A 25,791-nucleotide genomic window follows, 5' to 3' on the forward strand; every position below is an offset into this window, starting at 1 on the left:
ATTACTATAAGGAGGTGCACAACTATACTCAAAGAGTAGTTATCAGTGATTCACTATCACACTGGGAGGACATACCAAGTGGGGTCCCGCAGGGACCTGTCCTAGATCTGGTACCATTCAATATTTTTATTCACTCCACCATCCACGTTGTTGAGAGTATGCTTACCAAATTTGCAGGTGACACCAAGCTGCGAGAGGTTGCAAGCACTTTGGAGGAACCGATTGGAATTCAAAATTATCTTGATAAATTGGAGAATTGGCCTGAAATCAATAAGATGAAATTCAATAAGGCAAGTACTTCAGTTAGGAAGAAAAAATCAAGTGTATAAATACAAAATGGGGAATAACTGGCTAGACACCAGTACTGCAGAAAAGGATCAGGGGGTTATAGTGGATCACAAATTGAATATGAATCAACAATGTGATGCTGTTGTGAAAAAGGCAAATGCCATTCTGGGATATATGTTAACCAGAGTGTCATTTAGCAATGATAAAGCCTAAGCTAGAGCACTATGTCTAGTTTGGAGCACCAAACATTGAAAAAGAAATGAATAAACTGGAGAGTTCAGAGGCAGGTGTGACAAGGCTGCCCGTAGGAGCCAGCTGAGGTCACTCAATCAGGGTGAACTGCAAACAAAACAGGGCTGACAAATCCCAAAAGCTGGTGGATATTCCAATACTTAGATGTACCAAGCCAGCTTCTATTGCACCTCATTGGTTACTCAGAAGTTCAAACAATGCAGTTCCCTTAAAATGGGCAACCTCCGGCCTCCATCCAAACACATGTCAGATATGATGATGATTACTGAAAATCTTATTTCATCATATAAAAGAAAAGGTTCTTCCAATCCAAAGGATCAATTACACATCCAGGTTCAATTACAACTTGGATCTTACCCAAAATACATGCTTATAACCAATTCTTATTAACTAAACTAAAATTTATTAAAAAAGAAAAGAGAGAGAGTGTTGGTTAAAAGATCAATATACATACAGACTTGAATTCAATTCTTGAGGTTCAGATACATAGCAGAGATGAGCTGGTAGTTGCCAAAAGTCCTTTTAGAAATAGTCCATAGGTTATAGCCCATTGTCCATATTCAGGGTGACTCCAGTCAGTGACTAGGGATCTCAATCCTTATGGCTTAAGGTTTCCCCCTCTTGAAACCCAAAGCAGATTTGAGATGAAGAAGGATCGTGTTCCAAGGTTTTTATACATATCTTTCCTTATATTATATATTTCCTTGCAGCCTTTTGGCCTGAGAAAACAACAGGCTTAACTTTCCTTCTTCCAAACATCATGGCAATTAGCACAGGATAATTTATCCATTAAACAGTGCAGACACAGGTTATCACCACCTTTAAAGAGACATAGACAATAATACTATTTCACTCAAGTATCTTCCTAAATGTTAATATTCCTTTTTTGATCTTTGAATCAAAGCTATAGCCATAGACAAGACTTGTTTGCTTACATCACAAGACCTGAGCAAACATCTACTCTTCTATCTCTAACAATACAGGAAGAAAAGGAGTACTTGTAGCACCTTAGAGACTAACAAATTTATCTGAGCATAAGCTTTCGTGAGCTACAGCTCACTTCATCGGATGCATCCGATGAAGTGAGCTGTAGCTCACGAAAGCTTATGCTCAGATAAATTTGTTAGTCTCTAAGGTGCCACAAGTACTCCATCCGATGAAGTGAGCTGTAGCTCACGAAAGCTTATGCTCAGATAAATTTGTTAGTCTCTAAGGTGCCACAAGTCCTCCTTTTCTTTTTGCGAATACAGACTAACACGGCTGCTACTCTGAAACCTAACAATACAGACTTGCATTTCAAAGCTCTATTCATTTACATATCTTCCTAACCAGTCTCTAAAGTTTGGCCATGGGTCCGGTCAGTCTGTGAGTTAATTAACTCTTTCTGGCCCTGTCACCTTTCTATGAGCTATTGTATTACACTCGTAACGTCACAGAAGGCAACAGGAATAAGAGGTTTAGAAAATATGATTCATAAGGAAAGGTTGAAAGAATTGACATAAGGAAGGTAAGGCGGCGAAGAGGATATGATAACAGCCTCCAAATGCATACAAGGTTGTTATATACGTGGTGTGTGAGAGGTCACGCTGGTGGGGGTGGAACCTGCATTAGGAGGTCCCCGTCCTACCAGACAAAACCACGTCCAGCGGTATCTCTGTACCAGCCAGGGGACAAAGGTTGGACTAGCACAACGAGGGGGTAAAATCCGGACGAATGGACAGCCTGGACCCTTGTGACCCTGCAGTCTGAGGGCCTTGGAACCCAGGTCACAGACCTTCCCCAGACTCAGTAATTCCCACTGGCCATCTTCGGCCAAGGAGCTGAGGCCAGGGCATCGGGGAGGGAAAATCCATGACCCACCCTTAAGTGCCACAGCTTCCCCCCCCCTCTTCAGTACCCCACAGCACAGCCTTGGGTATTGGGGTCGGAGAGAGACAGCTGTGGGGGAAGCCCCGCCCTCTGCCTCTCCTCGATGTGTTATCGGACCGTGCACCTGTCACTCAGGCCACACAGTCACTACAGGCCCCTCCTCCCGTCGCTTTTGAAATCCAGCCGCGAAGTGGCAGGCGCTCCCTCTCCGCGCGGCGCGGCGCGTCGGGGGAGGGACGTTTCCCAGCAAGCTCTGCGGGTCCGCAGGCGGAAGGGGAGGTATTTGTGAGGCGGCGCGGGCCGTTGCGCTCAGACCGAGTCACTGGCGTGGAGCACGCGGCCGGTAGCGCTCCGGGCAGGGCAGACTCCAAAGCCGGGCTCGCGGCAGCCGTTTCCGAGCCGCCCACCCCTCGCGGCGGCGTCATGGGGCCGCAGGAGCCGGCGCAGAGCGGCCCCGCCGCCGTGTCCCCGGCAGCGCTGGGGAAGCTGAAGCAGCGGGCGGCGGAGTGCATCGAGCTGAGCGCCGGGCGGCTGAGCGCCCTGAGCCGGGAGATCTGGAGCCGCCCCGAGCTGGCCTACGAAGAGCACCAGGCGCACGGCGCCATGACCCGCTTCTTCGCCTGCGCCGAGCTGCCGGGGGCCGCCTGGGCCGTGGAGCCGCACTACAAGCTGGACACGGCCTTCCGGGCCGAGTGGGGCTCCGCCGCCCCGGCCCCGCGGCCGCTGCACTTGGGCTTCCTATGCGAGTACGATGCGCTGCCCGGGATCGGACACGCCTGCGGCCACAACCTCATCGCCGAGGTGGGGGCGGCTGCGGCCCTGGGCGTGAAGGGCGCCCTGGAAAGTCGGCCCCAGCCGCCCCCTGTCGCAGTGAAGGTGAGACCCGGCGGGGAGGTGGGCGATCCGTCGCTCGAGGACGAACCTGCCCGGGGAATGAGGGGAGCTGGCCCCATTTAGTCCCCATCCCGTTGCTGCCCAATACAGCCTCTCATTTCCCAGCCTGAGCTCGCTCTCCCTGGCCATCATAGGCACCAAGAAGCCTGGGTCTCCAGCATGTCTGCTCAGTATTTAATCTAAGCACATTCCCTTGCCCATCCCTGTGGGGTTTATTTTTCTGCCAGTCAGGTGTGTTTAGAGAGACACGGTGGGCGAGGTAAGGTCTTTTATTGGACCGGCTTCTTGTGGGTGAGGGAGACACGGAGAGTTCTTCTTAAAGTGTGTGTGTGTGTAACTGCAGCCTGCCACTGACACCCTGGTTCTCACCAGCCTTTGTTATACTGCAAGGTGTGGCTGTTTGTGAGCAGTCAGGGTTGGAGGCTACAGCAGCAGGGCATTGCAAAACACCCCAGCTTACAGGGTAGGGATGATACAGGCCCCCCTCTACTGGTCTGTGTAAACATGAAATTTTGTGTCTCACCAACAGAAGTTGGTCTAATAAAAGATATTCCCTCATTCACCTTGTCTCTCTAACATCCTGGGGCCAGAATGTACAGTGCCACTGTGTACAACAAAATCAGGTTGTTGATCATTTTGCTGACTGCTATAACCTTCTCTTCTAGATCACGGTGCTGGGGACTCCTGCAGAAGAAGGTGGAGGTGGAAAAATAGATCTCATAGAAGCTGGTGCTTTTGATGATCTGGATGTTGTTTTTATGGCCCATCCAGCACAAGATGATGCTGCTTATTTTCCTGATGTGGCTGAGCATGAGTAAGTAAGGTGTTTGAAAGACTTTTTTTGCTTTCTGTACATCGGAACCTTTTCAGCAAAGGGAGACCTGCTTATAAAGTGGTTAAACTTGGAGTCTGGTAATCACTGGTATCCCTCATACATAATATGTAGTCAGTTCATGAGAAAGTTGATGTACTCAGTACTGAGCACTGAAACCCAGTTCTTGTCGTCTTCTAAAATGTAATATTCAGGACTGCATCTGTTACATTTTTTGTTACAAGAATTTTAGAGTTAGTATCTAGTCAGGGTAGCAAGTGGTATTTCATTTAATTGATAAAACTTAGATATGTCATGCTTATGTTAAGGAAGCCAACACAAATCCTGACTCTGCAATTCAGCTAGTTGGAAATAATGCATTGTTATATAGCATATTATGCTTTCTGGGAAAATATTTGTCCATGTTGGTCCCACAAAATTCTACTCCTGAATTGTCTTTCTCAGACATTTGCTGTATTTTTTTTATTGCTCAAAGATGCAATCTTTTTGTGCAAGCTGTATATTTTTCAATTCCCTGAAATTCTTTATTCTCCCTTGGACTGATTCTTTTAAAATATCCCAAAACAAACGTTTTCATGCATCTTAAAGCCTTCTAAAGTTAATTAAGTAAAATTTAAAAAATAAATATTTTCCAAAGTGTCATTGTTTCCATCCACAATGATATACAATAGTGTTCAAACTAAAGCACTGTTAGCCTTAATTGGAATGGGGAAAAAATTCGAACTCTTGAATTGGAGATGACTTTGCTCTCTATTCTAAAGCAGAATGAAAGCTAGTTCGTATAAAACAACATTGCCACTCATTTCAAAAGCGTGAAATGCTTTTTTCTTGAAGAACCCATGTTTCATGGCTTTATATACAGGTACTATCCAAGGATTCAAGAGCAAGCTGTAAAAATTTTTTTTTTCTCCATTTACCCTATTGGTAGCCAACCAGTTTGTCCCACTTCTGCTTCAAATTAATCTTGAAGATTTGCTTAAATGAAAGTTCAGAGGTTATGGTAGTTATTTCTGGTGAACTACATCTGTCCTCTTCACAAGTAAATTTACTTATGTCATATGAGTGCACAGCTTTCCAGGTTTCATAACAAAGTAATGAAAGTGTGTGATTTCAAATTCACATTAACTTGGCAGTGCCTGCCTCTAGGTTAGTATCTCTGAAAAGACATTGTTTTCTCTCCCAAGCATAAAATTTAACTAGTCTTTGGTCTCTGAGGTTTTTTTTTTCCTCCTTCATCTGTGTCTCTGGGACTGATTGCAATCTGCCCTTTTCATCTCAAGGACCCATCCTCCCGAAGTAAAATAGAGTAGCCTGTGCCCAAGATTTTGCAGTCTGTATTTTCTCAAACTTTTTTTTTTATTTCCTCTACAAACATTTAAGGCTTATTTGATCCTAGACCGTAGCCAGTAATGTTTCTGCAAATGTTAACTGCTTCCTACACCTAAAACTTCATTAATGTAAATGTATAACTTTTATAAACCTTATGGTTTCTTTTGACAGACTTTCATTTAATAGACTTCCAATTCCTGTCCACTCTCCTCCTCCTTAATCGCCTCATTCTTAGTTTTGTATTGTTGAACAAAAAGGATCTGGTTCTCCGTTCTGAAGTGAATTGTGTAATGCTGGGGGGAGTTCTCAAACTGTCACCACATGGATCGCTTTGTCAGATTCTTGTGAAAAATCTTGTCTTCTAGGCAAGGTTTTATTACATTCCTGTGGCAACAACAGAATCTGTGTGGAAAAGTAATGTTGGGAAAGTCTGTATTGTTGCCTTTAGAGTGATATGTGCTTTTACTTTTTGCTCTTAACTTCCTCTCCCCTTCCACTTTACCGTTGGGTAAAAACCAGGAAGAGAGCAAGCACTGTGGAAAAATGTGTGCTCCCTGTTTACCATCACTAAGTCCTCCTGTAGATCAGTTTTGGGATCTTTGAACTAGTGGTTAGAGCTTAGGATAGACAGTCAAGAGATCTGGGCTCTATTCCCAGCTATCCTTTGCAAAAGTCACATCTATGCTCATTCACTTCAGTTCATGTATTTGGAAAACGGTGACAGGATTGTTGAGGCTTAACATTTGCCTTGGATGAAAGGCTGTCAATAAGTTTGAATAACTGAATAAATATTTGTTAAAAGGCTCTTTAGGAAGCTGATGGGTTGTTAAACTAAATGGTCTCTTTTGCCCCAGAATGCCTATGTTATGGATTGGCTTCATTTTGAAGTTCAGGTTGCACAACTTTACAGCCTTGCAAAAACTATCCAATCATTTGAACTGAATAACTTTTGTGCTAGGCTTCTACACTTTTAAAGGCTAGGATATAATTTGAGGAATTGGAGTTGGGAGGGAGGAAGAAGGGATGTATGTTTGGGGCTTGAAACAGTGCAGGTTTTATTTTAAGACACTAGAGGTGCATTCACCTCCATATTTGAGGCTTCTTTTCTGCCATCACTAGCCCCAAGGAGCTTCAAAGCTAACTTACATTTTGGCTAATGTCTTCTGGCCACAAGTTATAATTTTTTGCTTACACTGAATTTATACAAGCTGTTTTCTGAGATGGAAGAAAAAAGTATCTGATAATCCCCTCCTTAAAGACTGTTTTGTGTCTTTGCTATGTCTTATTTCAAATGGATTGTCCTGGAAACATCAAATGAAGTACATCCAAAAATCTTGGTGAGATTTAGTTCATACTCCATTTCTGAGTTGGAGGGGGGGAACAATACTCAAGAAGATATTTGTGGGTTGTTTTTGTTTTGTTTTTGTTAACTCGAAACCTCAGAATGGGGTGGTCTGGCTCCAGTGGATTTGGGACATACATGACTGGTGAGGACATCAGCTTTAGTTTAAAAATACAAAAAACCCAAAACAAACCTCTCTTCCTCTTTGTGAGTATGTAACCCCCTTCTCAAACTACCTCATGAACTGTTTTTTCTTGCCTAATACCAGCTATTGGCTGACAGCCAGAGTTCTTAACCCACTCCTGGTATCTTCTCTGCCCCTTTCCCTCCACTGCTAATCTTGTAGCTCTATTCCTTGTACATTCCTTCAATTATTCTCAAGTTGGTGCCAACAATATCTCTATGGAAAACTGTCGATATCCTTTCCCTGGTACCTGAGCCAAACTTCCACTTCTCTAAGGCAATAGAGTTCCACTGCAGTGGGGGGATTACTGGATAATGGAAAATCTAGGAACTTACTATTTGCCACATTTATGTGGCTAGGAAGAGGTCAGGAAGCTCTCCAGAATCTGTGCCCTTGGGTAAGAGGTTTAGGTCATAAGCATCTGGCCCAGATGTATCCTATAACTGACTTCAAGTAATCCTTCTGTCCATTACTTCAACAGGCTTCCATTCTGTACCAGGTTCCATAGATTCTTGCTCCAAGTTTCAGATTTGCTTCCTTAAACATTGTATTAAAACAAATCCATTAAAATTAAATTTATAATAATCCTAAACATTTGCAAGTATGAAAGGCTGCAGTTGATGCATCCAAATGAATTTTGCTGCTTAGTGATAATCTGATCACTAAAGGTCAAAGTTAAGGTAATTTGAATGCCTTATCTATAACGTTCTATATTGCCAAACCAGAAACTGGTGCCAAACTCATCAATAAAACATATTTCGTTAGTGATAATTAGAATACCTTACTCTGAAGTATACAGTGATTATATTGATTTTAGTCATCTGTGACTATACTTTCAGCACATGCTCTACTGATTATTTTATGTGCCACCAATTGACAAGTGTCATTAAACAGTGAACTTGTCTTATTATAAACCTCTTAGGCCCAGATATTGGAGCTCTAGGAAGCACACACAAAGACAAAGAGATATTAGCAAAGCACCATAGTGCCATACCTGTGCATGTGGTGCAAATTATAAATCCAATCTGGTACACATGTTCAATGGTGCACATGTTCAGTGTTTCATCTGCAAGTAGTATCTTCTCCATATAAAAGACTTCAGACATCAAGATTTAAATGAAAACGGATGTAAAAGGGAAATAGGCTGCTAACAGTTCAGTCGCTTTACAAATTCTATCCCATGGACAAGTGTTTTCTTTATCTTAACCCTTAACTCTGAATTTCCTGAATGTCTAAATGTCATGGTTTTTCTTTAATTTACAGAGGGTTTTTCTCCCTCTGGGAATACATTTAATTTAAAGCTTCAATAGCCTTAAGGAGTTTGTTTTCAAAACATGATGAGTTCTTGCTCAGGAAAAATGTTGATAGGCAAGGACTTAAAGGTATAAATTTGATATGGTCAATAAGGAACTTCAGAGTAAATTATGCTATTTGTACAATGCATCTAATTGCTGTCCATGTTAGCATCCAACACCTGGACCTCTTTGGATATGTCTACACTGCAGTTGGTGTGATTGCAGCTCAAGTAGGCATACCTGTGGTAGCTTTGCTCTAGCTAGAATGGCTTAAATAGTAGTGGTGATGCAGCTGCAGTGGCTTCCCGGCTATTTTTAGTTGTGCTAGCTAGATTAAAGGTACAATCACACCTTTTTGATTGCAGTGTAGCCATGTTAATCCTGTTGAAATCTGCCTTAATGGTGTCTAGACAACTTTTATATACTTATCTGAATTTCAAACATCTATCAACTTCCCCTCTTCTATATGCGATTTATAAGAATATGCAGCTAGAGGAAGCAGAAAAATTGCAATAGACTTCCTTTTAACCTCCCCGCCCCCCATGTAGTTTCATCCTGCTTCAAATCTGTTTTATTCTCTGGCTCATTTTACCTCCGCCCTAGAGACACTACCAATTTCTGAGGAGGAGGTAAAAGAGGCTTTATGCTAGCCCATACTCTGACTTCTGTTATTAAATGGTTAGTTGCATAGTAGGACTCTTGCTGGCAAGAAGTGGATGGGCAATTTATATAGCAGGATATTGCTATTTTTACTACAAATCTGTTAACCTTTTTAAATGTGAATATAGTGCATTTTCTATTTTGTTTTCAACTTTGGAGTGTTGGCAGAGTTTGGGGAGGGAAAGGACAAACTTAATCTCTAAATCTCTTTCAGGATCTATGCGTTGGTGGTTAAAGGTGTTTAGCTTCCCAACAGTTTAGGGTCTGGAAAATCACAGCTTAATCTTATGCTTCAAAAACATTGATATACAATTTTAATCATTGTTGGGTGAATCCAAAGGGACTTTGATTTTAGTTTTTAAAAGTGGACAAAAAACAAATAAGTCATGGCTTTTATTTCCTAGTGTGACTGTGAAATACTATGGAAAAGCTTCTCATGCTGCTGCTTATCCTTGGGAAGGAATAAATGCATTAGACGCTGCTGTTCTTGCATACAACAATCTGTCAGTTTTAAGACAGCAAATGAAACCAACCTGGAGAGTTCATGGTGAGAGAGCTTCATTCAATCTTATGTCCACCAAGTAAGACTTCTGGCTGTTTGGATACTGCCTGAAAAAAAAATCCTAAATATTGCGTTGTTACATTTAACTGGAAAAGTAATTTGAAATTTCATTTTTTCATCCAAATACCTTTCTAAGGGAACTTCTATGGTACCATCAACATTTAGTATAAACTGTTGAATGCAGACCAATAGGAGGGCAGTATGGTCTAAAGTCATAAGCATTCTTCCTCCACATTTACACAAATGAGACACTTAGTATATTAATGCAGATTTAATATTTACACAAACCAAATGTAGCATTTCATAACTGCCAAACTTGTCTAAAAATCAAGACACTAATGGTGAAGACGCTGTATTGGTATGACTATAGCCATACAACTGCTTTGTAAACTGGAAACAACAGTTTTAGGGAAACTTGACCAGCTGGAACAAGATGTAACATGAGCAATAAAAGCTTCCCTTGATAAAGGGTTAAGAGTCTTGTCACTTAGTTGAGGCAACGGCTAATAACCTTCCAAGGAACCTGAACTTGTAAAATGAATGTCCTAAGCTATTCTCTAGTATTAAAATATTTTTGAGGCCTCTGATTAATGTCAAACTGAAGTATATCTTGAGACCTCCCTTCAGCAATACTCTGAAAGATTAACTTTTTTGGTGTGGGGGGGAAGAGTAAGGCTAGGATTCCAGGCAGGCTTATTTTTCTTCCCCAAATGTTGCTAGCTTGCCAAAAGAACTAGGAAAATCAGTATTTTGTTCTTTGACTCTTTCCAGTTTTTGTTAAGATGTTACAGCACACCTTTAAACAGTTTTCTCCTTAACTTTCTTTATTTGGAAAAGTACATATTGTAGTGTGTGCACTGCACAAATCTGCTTGACTGCCCACTTCTCAATTCTTTGTTTGAGCAAAGTAACTTTTGCTGGCATCCATCCATTATTCTTATCTCAAAGCCTCTGCCACCATTGGGTGCAGTGCTTTCCTCTTCTACTTTACTTTATGTAGCATTTGGTTGCCATATCTTTCAGGACTTTCACATTCTGAATCAGTATTTCTGTCTATTGAGACTATAGGACCTTGTTCACATTTACCTCTTGATAGCCCTACCCTTCCAAGTGCCAGTTACAGTAAGCAATTGGTAGTGCTCACAATATTTTGATTGGCCCTTGAATTCAAGTGTACTAACATAAGGTGATTTCTTAGCTTTGGTTGGAGTCTTAATCATGCCAGCTATGTTAATTGGCAGGTATGGTATGGGAACATTAGCAACAGGTCTCTTCCCACTGAAGTTATAACAAAAGATAGCTAGCTGTTGTGGAGAGAAGAAATCCTCTGTGTTGCTGAGTAAGTTATATAGAACATATAACAAGAAATAACTTTATTCATTAGCTGGCTTTTTTTGTCCCCATATCTGGACATGATGGACTGGTATCCATTTGTTTTGAAGGAACACTTTCTGTTCAAACTTGACTCCAAAATTAGGCTTTGTAAGAAAATAAGATTTTCCCAAAATTTAAGATCTTTGGAAACACTTCCATTGAATGGCCAGAGGCAATGAGGATCCTAGTGAGTTTGCTTTATTTGTTGCAGCAAATGCCAATTACTTTGCAGTGACTAATTTAAACTAGTCAGTGTGCTAAAACAGGAGAACCTGAAGTTGATGAGAAGCCAACTGATATTTTCTTCATTGTCCAAACTAACAAAGCAAAATAGGAACACATGGCATAAACGATAAAGTAAACTTTCAAAAACCTCTAGAGTATTTTTTTAATCCAAGGCGATCTTTGTAACATAGATAAGATACTATTTTTAAAAAGTTTGACTTAACACTGCCAGTATGGCTGTAACCAAGAGGAATGTGAAAATCAAGACGTATGCTTTTGTAACTTAAACTCTGGAGAAATACTTAGATTAAATATAGCCAAGTGCTTACATTTGATCTGTGAACTCCTGTCACATATTCATTCGTTTAATTTCTCTTGTTGTCCCAGCATTGTCAAGATTGTTTCGCAGTTTAGAACGTTTGCAGTGAATAGCAGGGGAGAACTGTAAATGCTACTCTTGCCGCCTTTGTGTGTGTATGAACTCAAGGTGTATAACTGAGTTGTTTCCAAAAGAATGCAGTGATACCAACCTAAGTCTGTATACATGATATGTTGTGAAAGCTTCTCTCTTTTCAGCTGAAGTTGGTCCAATAAAAGATATTGCCTCACCCACCTTGTACACATGATACTCCTTTCTATTGCACAGACTGCGATGGGAAGTAATTGGGTCCAAATTCAAAGTTTTTTAAATGGTTATTCTCAGTACTTAGTACTCAGCTGATGCCTTATTTATAATACTTTTGTGTTTTGTGTGCAGCTATAAATGAGGAGCTTCATAAGGCAGAGTAAGTAAGATTACTTGATCCTTTGCAACATTCAATGATTGGGCTCTTTTCTTCTATAGGTATAATAAAAAATGGTGGTGTGAAACCTAATATCATCCCTTCTTACACTGAGCTAGAGTTTTACTTGCGTGCCCCTTCACTGAAGGACCTTGCCATTCTGACAGAGAGAGCTGAAAATTGCTTCAAAGCTGCAGCTGTGGCCACAGAATGCAAAGTAAGAATTCTAGAGCTGATTCATTTATTTGTATCATTTTGAAATTAGGCCAAAATGGGAGCCTAAGTCTTCATTTATATGGTTTGTATCACCCTTGCCTCTTTTAAAGCAACCTAAAATTTAGATCTCTAAGTACTAATCCACTACTCTGTGTGCTGAAAAAGATTTTGTTGGTGAGGAGAAATATTTAGTTGCTACAATTCTAAATATTCTAGATTCCCCCCCGCCCCCCCAACTGAAGCTTTCCCCAGTCTTATGCCATAAGTAAGTGTTCCCAATAGTTCACTCAGGTTTTATAAAAAAAAAAAAAAAAAAATCCGTATTGGTCTTGACCAAGTCAGGACATCTTGCAATTTATCTCTAACTTCTGAGACTGTAGTTAAGTATAGCTAGTGGCTGTCTGCCATATTGCTGTGACAGAAACTTGTGTGCATGTTCATGTGTTGTAAAGGGGCTAACTCAATACATGGTGAGTGAGTTAGTGAGGACCAAGTTAAAATTCATGGAAGGTTCTTTTGAGTCATTTTTGGTGTTCTTTTGCCTCTTAATGAAAATTGCTTTCCCTACAGGCCTTTGCTCCAGTTAGAGAAGAATTTCAATAAGGCTAGTTTATAATGAAGGTAAAGCAAGGCCTCAGTCTAAACTTCTGACCAAAGTCACTTCTCTGGCTTGATTGCCTACTGTGGATGTTAAAAAGGGTGGTTATTTGGACAGAATTAGGCATGGGAGAAATCAAACAGATCACTAAAGACTCAATCTATCTAATGACTTGCAGCCTAGCTTGCTAATTACAGTAAAACCCCCTCAGTTACAAACGTCTCAGGAATGGAGGTTGTTCATAACTCTGAAATGTTTGTAACTGAACAAAACTTTATTATGCAGAAGAAAAATGCTGCTTTCCCTTTAATTTTTTAATAGTTTACATTTAACACAGTGCTGCCTGATTGTGTATTTCTAGTTCCAGATGAGCTGTGTAGTTGACTGGTTAGTTTGTAACTCTGGTGTGTGTAACTGAAGTTCTACTGTACTTGCAATGGGGGATCTGTTGAGGCAATATTATAAAGAGGAAACAAGCCTATGTAGGCCATTTCTATACTATAAACTTTGGTCGACAGAAAATGTACAGTTGCTAAATCTTTGTACCTGCAGAAGTGATATACTTATTTGGCGGCTTGTCCGTGCTGTGCGTACTCAGCAAGCATGCTTGTATTTATGAAAAGTGAAGATGGATATCCCAGTATGCTGCCATTCAGTGCAATGCCTTTTGGGAAACTTTCTCAGTGTGTTGTGGGGTAGAAATTAGTTGCACAGAGATCTCTGGGAGTTAGGGGTCAAGTTCCCAGCATGCAACTTTCTCCATCTCATAGTGCCATCCATTTCCCATAACTTTTGTGCCTTAAAAAGAAGTGTGTCACAAATTTGCTCTGCACTTCTTAGTGTCTGCCATCTCAGACAGAAGCGTGGAGCACACAGAGATCTGTGCTGCTCTTATGAACATTCAGATACAGGGTACATGATTCTCCTGTATTTGCAGAGCCACTAGAAGTACTGCAATAGGGGCTCTGACTTCTTTGAGAAGTTTGTTCAGGGACAAAGTGAAAAACAACTTGGTGATCAGGAAGCAGCTGCAGACAGTGGAGCACCATTGTTGGATCCAAGAAACAAGCAGTGAGTGGTGGGATTGTATTGTAATGCAGGTTTGAGACTATGGACCGTGGTTGCAGAATGTTCAGATGCGAAAGGCAACATTCCTGCAACTGTGTGCTGAGCTCACCCTAGCCATCCAACTCAGACCATAGACTTTAAGGTCAGAAGGGACCATCATGATCATAGTCTGACCCCCTGCACATTGTAGGCCACAGAACCTCACCCACCCACCCCTGTAATAGACTCCTAACCTTTGGCTGAGCTACTGAAGTCCTCAAATCATGATTTAAAGACTTCCAGGATTAAACTAGTGTAAATGGGGGATTCTCTGTAACTTGAAGTGCTGCAGAGGAAGGTGAAAACCTGCCAGGGACTCTGCCAATTTGACCTGGGGGAAAATTCCTTCCAGACTCTAAGTATGGTGATCAGTTAGATCAGTGGTTCTATCTCAACCTTTTTCATTTGTGAACTACTAAAAAAAAAAAATTTTGAATGGAGGTGCAGATCCCTTTGGAAATCTTAGATGTAGTCTGTGGACCCTGAGGGGTTCATGGACCGCAGATTGAGAACCATTGTCCCAAAGGACACTAGACAGCCTGGGCAATCTTGCTAGCCAAAGACCGTTTCCATTTTGGTAACGCCCTCCCTGCTGGTCTGATATGTACAGATGCTTCCGATTCAAAAGCTCAGGAAACACAGATCAACAGCTGCGGACTATTAACTTCCAAATCGTGTCTTGGCTTAAACCAACTGCTGTGCTCTGATTTGTATGTCTGTGTAAAGCAGTGGATGTCTGACAAATGCTGTCTATTTGCCCGGCTTCTTGTCCATAAAGTATGCGCTTGGTATTGGGTGTGGCAGAAGAACCTGAATACAATAAAACTGCTATTATATCCCCATATCTGACTTTTGCAGACAGTTTTGAGTGAAATCCATCACTGCATGCTTCATCGGCTTGCAGCTACACCCAGACAAACCCTTCAGGAATTTGTGTAGGTTTAACGAAGGGCAGAATTTGGTCCTTGACAGCATTTTAAAGCACATTGTGTTTTGTCCACATTTGGGCTAGAAGCTTAATCCAAAAGCAATGACTTGGCCTATGAAAAGGAACCATTAAATGGACAAACTTCAGCAAAGTTGATTGAGTGGCACCTGTCTGCTTTTATGTGAGATAACTGACATGAAGCTGTTGCGAGTAAGATACGGAGCAAGGAGGCTGATGGCTGGATCCACAACCTTTCATCTTGAAATGTCCCAGTACACACACTAGCCCTGCCTCTTCTGTGTGAGTTGAGGGGACTCGCTGAAGGACAGTGTACTTCCCCCCCCCCCCCCCAAAAAAAAAAAAAAAACTCCAGGAGTTAGATACAAGAGTATTGGCTTCCATGAAGCTGGATAAAGGACAGGATTGCCTGTTCATCTCAGACCCTGGGGCTGACATTTGAATAGAAGATGGGAATCGCCTTGAAGCAGGAAAAAGCTAAGAAATCCACAGACACAATGATTTTGGAATCATCCTTTGAAATGGCAGGGCTGGGGAGCAGGTGATGGCAGGAAAGGATGACCGCACACAACAGAATTGGCATATGTAAAGCCTGCAAAGTGACTGCTGCATTTTATAGCCTGCAGGTTAGGACAGCCTGAAAGCATGTAGCACTCCTGCTTCTGAGCTATGGCAAACCACTGAGGCCAGCCCATAGCTGACAAGTCACAGCCAAGAAGCAGGTGTTTGTGCTGTGCCTTTCACTCAAACTGAAATGTATGGAATGCAATGTTGCAATCAAGCTCCTCTGCTTTTTTTCAGCAGCAACACCTCTTGCAAACAGAAAAGGAGTACTTGTGGCACCTTAGAGACAAACAAATTTATCTGAGCATAAGCTTTCGTGAGCTACAGCTCACTTCATAAGATGCATTCAGTGGAAAATACAGTGGGGAGATTTATATACACAGAGAACATGAAACAATGGGTGTTACTGTAACAAGAGTCATCACTTAAGATGAGATATTACCAGCAAGGGAGGGGGGAGAGGAGGAAGAAAACCTTTCTGTAGTGATGATCAAGGTGGGCCATTTCCAGCGGTTGACAAGGAACAGTGGGCGGGGGGAAGTAGTTTTACTTTTGTCTCTATTCAAGCCTAAGTTAATTGTATGCAGTTTGCAAATTAAGTCCAGATGATGAAGATGGACCCCTGGAAAAGAAGCTCTTGAGGAATTCCACCATGATTTCAACAATTTCCATCCCACCATCAACCTTAACCTGGACCAGTCCATACAAGAGATCCACTTCCTGGACACTACGGTGCTAATAAGCGATGGTCACATAAACACCCTATATCAGAAACCTACTGACCACTATTCCTACCTACATGCCTCTAGCTTTCATCCAGATCACACCACATGATCCATTGTCTACAGCCAAGCTCTACGATACAACCGCATTTGCTCCAACCCCTCAGACAAACACCTGCAAGATCTCTATCATGCATTCTTACAACTACAATACCCACCTGCTGAAGTGAAGAAACAGATTGACAGAGCCAGAAGAGTACCCAGAAGTCACCTACTACAGGACAGGCCCGACAAAGAAAATAACAGAACGCCACTAGCCATCACCTTCAGCCCCCAACTAAAACCTCTCCAACACATCATCAAGGATCTACAACCTATCCTGAAGGACGAGCCATCTCTCTCTCAGATCTTGGGAGATAGACCAGTCCTTGCTTACAGACAGCCCCCCAACCTGAAGCAAATACTCACCAGCAACCACACACCACACAACAGAACCACTAACCCAGGAACCTATTCTTGCAACAAAGCCTGTTGCCAACGGTGCCCACAGTCTATTCAGGGGACACCATCATAGGGCCTAATCACATCAGCCACACTATCAGAGGCTCGTTCACCTGCGCATCTACCAATGTGATATATGCCATCATGTGCCAGCAATGCCTCTCTGCTATGTACATTGGTCAAACTGGACAGTCTCTGTGTAAAAGAATAAATGGACACAAATCAGACGTCAAGAATTATAACATTCAAAAACCAGTTGGAGAACACTTCAATCTCTCTGGTCACTCGATCACAGACCTAAGAGTGGCTATCCTTCAACAAAAAAGCTTCAAAACAGACTCCAACGAGAGACTGCTGAATTGGAATTAATTTGCAAACTGGATACAATTAACTTAGGCTTGAATAGAGACTGGGAGAGACACAAAGTAAAACCATTTTTCCCTCCCCACCCACCACCGTTCCTCAGACATTTTCGTCAACTGCTGGAAATGGCCCACCTTGATCATCACTACAAAGGGTTTTCTTCCCCCCCCTCCTGCTGGTAATAGCTCATCTTAAGTGATGACTCTTGTTACAGTGTGTATGGTAATACCTATTGGTTTCATGTTCTCTGTGTATATAAATCTCCCCACTGTATTTTCCACTGAATGCATCCGATGAAGTGAGCTGTAGCTCATGAAAGCTTATGCTCAAATTTTTAGTCTCCAAGGGTGCCACAAGTACTCCTTTTCTTTTTGTGAATATAGACTAACACGGCTGCTACTCTGAAACCTCTCTTGCAACCACAGTTTTACACAAGGATCAATGCAGCAGATACCTGATGTTGATCTTGCTTGCAAATTCATTTTATAAAATCATTGTCTAAACTGATGGGGAAGTGGGTTTGTATTATCTGTTCTGTTTCAGGCATTTTAGCAGGAACAGAAATGCAGATCACTCGTCTTAGTGCAGTGGTTCTTAGCCTTTTCAGACTGATGTACCCCCTGATTTGTCTTGCGTATCCCAAGTTTCACCTCACTTAAACTACTTGCTTACAAAATCTAAAAATACAAAAGTTTCTCTGAGAACTATTACTGAAAAATTGCTCACTTATTTTTGCCATATAATAAAATTGGAGTATAAATACAGTAGAACCTCAGTTACAAACACCTCAGGAATGGAGGTTAACTCGGAAATGTTTGTAACTCAACAAAACATTATGGTGGCTCTTTTTTTCAAAAGCTTACAGCTGAACATTGACTTAATATAGCTTTGAAACTTTACTATGCAGAAGAAAAATACTGCTTTTAACAGTCTTAATTTAAATGAAACAAACACAGAAAATTTCCTTACCATGTCAAATCTTTAAACTTCCCCTTTATATTTTTTTAGTAGTTTACATTTAACAGTCCTGTACTGTATTTGCTTTATGCTTTTTCTCTGCTGCTGCCTGATGCATGCTTCTGACTCTAAATGAGGGATGTGGTTGACCTGACAGTTCATAACTCTGGTGTTCGTAACTCTGAGATTCTACTGTATTGTACTTAGATTTCAGTGTGATACTTGAGCCTGTTTTTCACTTGTCTTGTCTGAAGCCCGAGTCCCCCTGCCCAGGGCTGAAGCATGTAACTTAGCTTTGCAGGGTCCCCTGTGGCTTGGGGCCCCAGGCAGTTGCCTTGCTTGCCACCTTCTAATGCCAGCCCTGCACATGCAATTTCCCCCTAAACTTGTCACACGACCCCCTTGGGGGTTGTAATCCCCAGAAACACTGATCTAGATGAGTGGAGTACTCTCTGGAAATCTGTGTACCCCCAAGGGTACATGTACCTTGGTTGAGAACCTCTGAGTTACACCCTGAGCATGTACACAAGACCCATCAGCCAGACACCTGGGAAAGAATTCTCTGCAGTAACTCGGAGCCTTCCCCATCTAGTGTCCCATCACCAGCCATTGGAAATATTTGGTGCCAGCAGTCACAGATCAGCTACATGCCATTGTAGGCAGTCTCATTATACCATCTTCTCCATAAATTTACCAAACTCAGTCTTGAAGCCAGTTAGATATTTTGCTCCACTTTCCCCTTTGGAAAGCTGTTCCAGAACTTGACTCTTCTCATGGTTAGAAACTTTTGTCTAATTTCAAGGCTAAACTTGTTGATGGCCAGTTTACATCCCTTTGTTCTTGTGTCCCCATTAGCACCTAACTTAAATAACTCCTCTCCCTCACAGACTTAGCAGAATGAGATCTGCATTGACAGTGGAGAAGCAAGTGGCAATAGCATTCTGGAACTTGCTATGCTAGATTGTTACTGTTTAGTGGGAAATTATTTTGGAGCTGGAAAAAAATCAATGGTCGGGGTTTGTTGGAATTATTAATTGAAATTCTTAATTGTAGGGTCTGAAACCGCCAGACACAACTTTTAACCACAATTCCTTTATTAAATCCAAAGGCCAAATGGAATTTATACAATTGCTTTAAATGTGTAGCTGCCTAAAAATAGCAGTCACTACATCTAATACAGTAACAATATTCATAAGCATATGATCAATATAATTACAAATAGGCCAGAGGAGGGATGACATTGCATTCTGGTGTGCCCCAGAATGGTCAGGAAGGGTCTCCCAAAGAACGTTCAAATTTATCTCTTCAGACACTTCAGTTAATTTCAGCTTTATCAAAAACCCAATTTGAAGCAGTTCATCCATCTTGCTTTCCTTCCTCCAAGGCCTTCCTTTCTTATCTCCTTCCCCAGTCCTCCTTGCTTAACAGTAGAACCATGGGAAGATTTATGCTTGTTTCTTTTAAGACCGTTTTCCTGTGTCTTATTGTAGCTTTTGACTTTTTGGACCATACATCTTTCCCACACTATAAGCAATATTACTTATTCTCATGACCTTTTACTTACTGATTTGGGGCCTTTTCCATACTAGCCACAAACCAGAAAACAGATTTTTTTTTTTAACTTTAACTATGCCCACATGGCTATTGTGATACAAGTGTGTAGAGCCATTAGTCATCTCCTGCTATGGAGGACTTCGATTTTTGGCAATGTGCAGGACATAGTGGATGTATTTGCTGCAGTGGGGCTCGCACCTGCAGTGAGGTGATAGATGACATACATATCCCTATTTTGGCACCATACATCCTTGCCCACACAGTGCATCAGCAGGAAGGGCTACTTTGCTATGTTTATACAAGCACTGTTGGATCACTGTGGATGTTTAATTGATATCAGTGGGGGCTGGTCAGGGAAAGTGTATGACATTCATATTTAAGAATACAGGACTGTTCAGAAACATGCAAACAGGAACATTCTTTCCTAACTGGTGGGTTACAATTGGTGATACTGAAATGCCAACAGTGATTCTGGGGGGGTCCAGCCTACTCCTTGCTCTCTGAGCTCCGGAAACTGTACGCTGGCCACTTCGACAGCACCAAACAGGTGCAGAAACCAGTTGAATGTGCTTTTGGTACAATGACGGTACGTTGGTGGTGGTTACTCACTAGATTGGATCTCTGTGAGAAAAATGTTATGGCCTGCATGATATCTGTGAGGCAAAGGAGGAAAAAGCTGCCAGAATAGAGGGTTGAGGTGGCTAAGTTTGAACAACCAGACACAAGGGCCATTACAAGAGCTCAGTGTGGAGCTACGTGGCTGAGGGAGGCTTTGCAAGAGCATTTTAATGCTCCGTTACAGTAGCGTTCTGTGCCTGGGCCTGAAGCTTTGGGTGCTGTTAGGAATTGTGTAGTGCTTGCTCTACCTTTATTAATATGGCTGGGTGGTTTCCTGAACCTGTAAGTTCTGTGGTGCTGTACATTTATAAGCACTGGGTTCTTTGATTACTGATATGCATTTAGAGACAGGTTTGTGGAAAAGATTTTATTTTCAAAAAATTTTCTGCACTGTTTTTTTGCCACTCTGTGCAGAAACAGGCAGCGCAATACAAACTTAAGATAAATAAACGGAACAGAATTTTAAAATTGGAAAAGCGGAAAATTTGTCTTTCAGTGCACAAATGCAATCTGTTGTGGCTACATATACACTGACCTGTGAGAACCACAGTTGATATATATGAAGCCAGGGTTTTCCTTGCTGTCCCCCAGCCTGGAGTGGAAGGGGTAAGGCTGCAGCCTGTAATGCCCTGTGATAATGCTGGAGGATGTAGGGAACTGCTACCATGAAGTTCTCCAACATCTGCAAAGGGCAGAGAGCCTGGGATTTTTTGACTTGTCTGGCAACCAGGGTCTGCAGCAACTGAATTTGCTGGCTGAAAAGATCCATTATGTCCTGGTCCATTTTTCCTCTCCTTGTCTTGGGTCTTTCTCCTGTCCACTCTTTCCTTCTCCATGCCATCTGCCATGTTGGCCATCCAGGTCCTTGGTTCCCACTCTGGTGCAGCACTGGCTTGCAGGATCTCGCTGAACATGTCCTTTTCTTTCTTTGTCATTAGAATTGGGTGTTTTGTGGGTGTGGAAGGGGCATACTTCAATGCCGCAGCAGCTGCTGATAAAATTGTTTTTATCATTAGATATACCTTAAGAGACAGGGAAAGATGCATTTCAAAACTCCCTTCCTTTTTTCCCATTAAATACTTTTAATAAGACATAGTAGGAGTGGGTGGGCGAGTCTCTGTGGCCTGTGTTGTGCAGGAGGTCGGACTAGATGATCAGAATGGTCCCTTCTGACCTTAGTATCTATGAATCCTTATTGACACTTAAGCTTTGAAGCAGTTCTGCACAGCCCCATTCTCCAACCCTAGCCATGGTAAGTGTAGCCTGGTGGGGGTAGAGGAGGGAAGGAATCCTCAAGAACAATAGCACTTCAGCCCCTATTGCGTGGGTGTGAGTAGAGAGCAGTGGCACTGAATATTTCCACAGGCAGTGGTGGTTTCAGTGGATATCTCACTCCTGCATATAGAAAAGGAGCACAGCTCTACTGGTGTTGTGAAGCTGCCTGGGTCTATAAGCCACTAGCCTGTTTACTGCAATGGTAGCAGCCAAACTCATTGTGGAGTGGCATGGGAAAGTACTGCAGGGGAAGAAATAAGGCTACCATTCCTAGAAATCTTTGGGTGAGGATTGTGGCATATGTTCGTGAAAACTTAATCCAGATCTCTCAGGAAGATGCAAGGGACAGTCCTTATGTACATAATCAAATTGCTCTGTATGGACTCTCTGCATACAAGGGAATGAAAAGCAGATACCAGCTATACAGTAACTCCTCACTTAGTCATCCTGGTTAATGTTGTTACGTTGCTGATCAATTAGGGAACATGCTTATTTAAAGTTGTGCAGTGCTCCACTATTACACTGTTTGACTGCCTGCTTTCTCCACAGCTGGCAGCCTCCCTATGTGTGCACGCCCCCTCACTCCCCCCACACACACAGCACCTCCTGCCCGCTGGCAGACTCTGTGGATCAGCGCCTTCCCCTGCCTGGAGCAATCAGCTGGCTTGCTGCGTTTATGAGGGGGGGGAGGAGCGAGGACTTGGCGTGCAGGCTTTCCCTGCCTCCTGAACACAGCAAACTAGCTGATTGCCCCGGGCGGGGGGGGGGAGCCTGTGTACCAAGTCCTTGCTCCTCCCCCCCACCTCCTAAATGCCCACAAGCCAGCTGATTGCCCCAGGCAGGAGGAAGGACTCAGCACGCCTTCCCATCCCTCCCGTCTCCTGCCCGTGGCAATCAGCTGGCTTGCAGTGTTCAGAAGGGAGGAGGGAAGATGTAGGGTGCGAAGTAAGGGAGGAGAAGATGGGGAGGGGGAAGAGGCGGGTCAAGGGTGGGAGCTTGAGGGGAGTTGAGGGTTGAGCCCCCCACCTCTGGTGCTTGCAGAGTAGGGGAAGCTGCTGCTGCTGTGCAACGTGCTTCTCCCAGCCTACAGAACCTTCAGCCTCCTTGCCTGCCTCATCTCCAGTGCCAGTGGGCTGTGCAGGTGTAGGGTAAGGCAGGGGCACTTCCCAACAAATGATTGAAGCTGGCTTGTAAATCCTGAGTGGTGACTATCCTGACAGGGAACACAGCTCCAAAGTGATTAGGGGAATTGGTCATCTAATGACTTGCTATAAAGAAATTTACCAAGGAAAAAAGAGCAAAACAACAATCTCTAGATGTGTTTTTTCAAGTTCAGAAAGTTCAGCAAGAGGAGCACCTCAACCAAGCTTCATATTCAGCAATGATGATTGTAGTATTAAATTGCTTGTTTATATATATAATGCCTTTTGTCTGACAAAAAAAAATTCCCTGGAACCTACCCCTCCCCCATTTACATTAATTCTTATGGGGAAATTGGATTCGCTTAACATCGTTTCACTTAGTCGCATTTTTCAGGAACATAACTACAACATTAAGTGAGGAGTTACTGTACCTCTGTTATATCACTGTCTCTCCTTTTATTATAAAAGAATAAAGACAATACTTGTCTTGTTAGTTTGGGTTGGGCTGGGTGCCATCTTTTTAAATTTTAAATATAAAGAAAAATGCAGGTTTATCTAAGGTCCCTTCCCCTTCATCTGGCTCGTCTATACTTTGGCTGGTGACACTGTGTTGGGCTTTTCCAAGGTATCCATAGTGGTCTGCAGAGTGCTTGTGTGATCTGTCAGAGATGGCATGCAGCTCATTGTAAAACCAGCAGGTCTACAACTCGGCACAAGATCAATTGTTGTCCTCCCTGATCAGGTGGTCTGCCTGGCAGTTTCTCCACTTCCTGCTGCTGATCCCTGTCATACCCTTTTGTCTGCATCCCCTATGCAGTCTTTTCTTAGATGTTCACCTTTGTACATTTTGTTTTGTAGCTGTGCTTGCACAGTCTCTTCTCTTTCCACAGGCCCAGGAGATCCAATATCTCTTGTCTAGAGCAGACAAGAGGGCATCTATTGCATGGAGCCAACATGATCAGTTGTATGCAGCTGCCCAACAAAGGAGAACTGCTAGGTGTGCTCACCATGCTGGTCAATTAGGAGTAGGCATTTCAAAAATAACTGGGGTATTTTTGAGGAAGTGTGTGGTTTCCAATCTCTGACCCTTGGGCAATGGAATTGTCCATTATGACCACAAATGTCATGGATGCAGGGAATGGGGCATTGTCAGGGTTGACGCAGCTCAATCAGTGTCTACACTTGTGCTGTGTCAACCTCAGTAGCATCACTTTTTGGGGTGGGGAGCATGGTGGTTTTACTGTTGTAATGGGATGCTTATTTTGGCTGAAGACCAATTTGAGCATAGACAGATGCAGAAATAAGTCAACATAAAGTGACTTATGTTGAGCTAACTTAGCATAGACCAGGGCTTGATAACTTCTGTTTTCTAAAGATGCTTTCCACCAGGATTCTTGCTTCTGGAACTTGGCTTCCTAGTGTGAAACTGTCAGAACTCCCCTGACTTCGTTTTTGGTCCAAGCAGTAATTGACTAAATGCTGACCGTCAAAGGTTCACTCCTTTTTGAAAAGAAAATGGCACTCTTAAACTTTGCTCTCAATATCTGTAGGATATAAAATGTAAATGAAGTGTTTGATTTGTTTAAAAAGGTGACATTTTTGGTTATCCTTAGCCTTGTATTGGTATGGAAATGTAACCATTCTCTTTTCTTGGTGAGGTGGAAATCAAAGGTGGAAGGCATGACTACTACAATGTGCTTCAGAACAAGAGCCTGGAGAAAACTTACATAGAGAATGGAAAAGAGCTTGGAATGAAATTCCTTTCAGATGAGTCTTTTTTGAATGGTCCATCAGGTAACCATGGAACTTGTTTTTATCTCATTTTTGAGGTGAGATCTCTCAAAAGTTGCTTTGACTATTAGCTGACTTAAAATGTCAGAACTTGATCAGGATTTCTTATTAACTGTCTATATTCCAAATGGAAATGTGGGGAAGAGGAGAAATTAAGTGAAGATAACTTTGATCAGTAAGGAAGGCAAATGAGTAAATCACACCAACTATATTAACCCATACTTTCATATTGATTACTGAAAATTTGTTTGTGTAGGTGAAACCCCAAGTTCTAAAGATGAAAGGCAAAGTTGTGCTTTTTTTTTTCTAAAAATTCTAAATTACACCACAATTCCCAAAAAACATTTCTATCACTGACACCCAAAATGTGTAGAATTTAATGAGGAAATGCTGGGGAGATTCTCCCTGCTGAGTCTTGGCTCTCCATCACAAAACAGATGGAATGCCCAAAGCTGTTAAACTCTCTTGGTCCATAAAGCAATAGTAGCAAGAAAGAACATGAATTCCCCACTAGTGGTGGTCACGCTCCCCTCATGATCTTAATTGCCTTCACAATCTTCCAGCTTTGACCATGGTCAGCAAAGGAACTCCCCTGCAAAAGCTGCCCCTCTGTAGCTGCTCTTGTTCTAGCTTTTCTTCATCTCATCCAGCATTAATGGCATTGGATATCTTTTACTGTGGTCCTCCTGGCCTTCATTCAGATTAGTGGGTCTTCACAACTTTTTGTGTTTCTCTTTCGTGGTCATGGTGGGAAATGGGAGAAACCCAGGAATTCTGACTTGGGAACTGGCCTCTGGAGACCTTGAAACTCAAGTTTCTCTATGGCCTGGTCTTTATTTTGTGTATTGAGTGTTTGTCACTATATTTATAAGGTCTCTGCTTCTTTTAAGGTAAGAGGCTTAAAGACATAAGTTTCAATGTAGATTCAATATATTCTTTTAGGACAGAGTTTCCCAAACTTGGGATGCCGCTTGTTCAGGAAAAGCCCCTGGCAGGCCAGGCTGGTTTGTTTACCTGCCACATCAGCCGGTTTGGCTGATTGCGGCTCCCACTGGCCGCGGTTCGCTGCCACAGACCAATGGGGACTGCGGGGAGCAGCAGCCGGTACATCCCTTGGCCTGCGCCGCTTCCCGCAGCCCCCATTGGCCTGCAGTGGTGAACCACAGCCAGTGGGAGCCGCGATCAGCCAAACCTGCAGACACAGCAGGTAACCAAACTGGCTTGGCCTGCCTGGGGCTTTCCCTGAACAAGCGGCTTCCCAAGTTTGGGAAACACTGTTTTAGGATATCTGGTCTCACAATGGACAGAGAAGGAAGACTGCTCAGTTGCTTCTGCAATGTCTGTACATCAGAGAAGTCAAACGTGCAAATCTGCTTGCAGGTGTTGCCCTAGGAGGTTAAGCATTTTGAAGAATTACTCAAGTACCTCAAATTGCAAACTCCAATACTCTGCTTATTTGGCACAGAACTAGCCTTGAGTGAAGGAGAAACCCCTAAGTGTGAACCTGATCTGACTTTGACTTGGTGCCATTATGACTTTCAGTACCATG

At 42.5% G+C, this 25,791-nt stretch overlaps 1 protein-coding gene across 2 annotated transcripts in view; it reads left to right on the plus strand.

Annotated features, from left to right (window-relative positions):
* The first annotated feature begins 2,583 nt into the window (after window positions 1-2,583).
* PM20D2 (peptidase M20 domain containing 2) overlaps window positions 2,584-25,791 on the plus strand; it is a 68,830-nt gene continuing 45,622 nt past the window's right edge. For both annotated transcript variants that reach the window (XM_038394440.2, XM_043510642.1), the window contains exons 1-5: window positions 2,584-3,285; window positions 3,969-4,117; window positions 9,350-9,492; window positions 11,951-12,105; window positions 24,110-24,245. In XM_038394440.2, coding sequence (XP_038250368.1) covers window positions 2,833-3,285; window positions 3,969-4,117; window positions 9,350-9,492; window positions 11,951-12,105; window positions 24,110-24,245 — 1,036 coding nt within the window. In that variant the 5' untranslated portion in view covers window positions 2,584-2,832. The remainder of the gene's footprint in view (window positions 3,286-3,968; window positions 4,118-9,349; window positions 9,493-11,950; window positions 12,106-24,109; window positions 24,246-25,791) is intronic.

This window comes from Dermochelys coriacea, chromosome 3 (genome assembly GCF_009764565.3).
Source record: "Dermochelys coriacea isolate rDerCor1 chromosome 3, rDerCor1.pri.v4, whole genome shotgun sequence".
Taxonomy (NCBI): Eukaryota; Metazoa; Chordata; order Testudines; family Dermochelyidae; genus Dermochelys; species Dermochelys coriacea.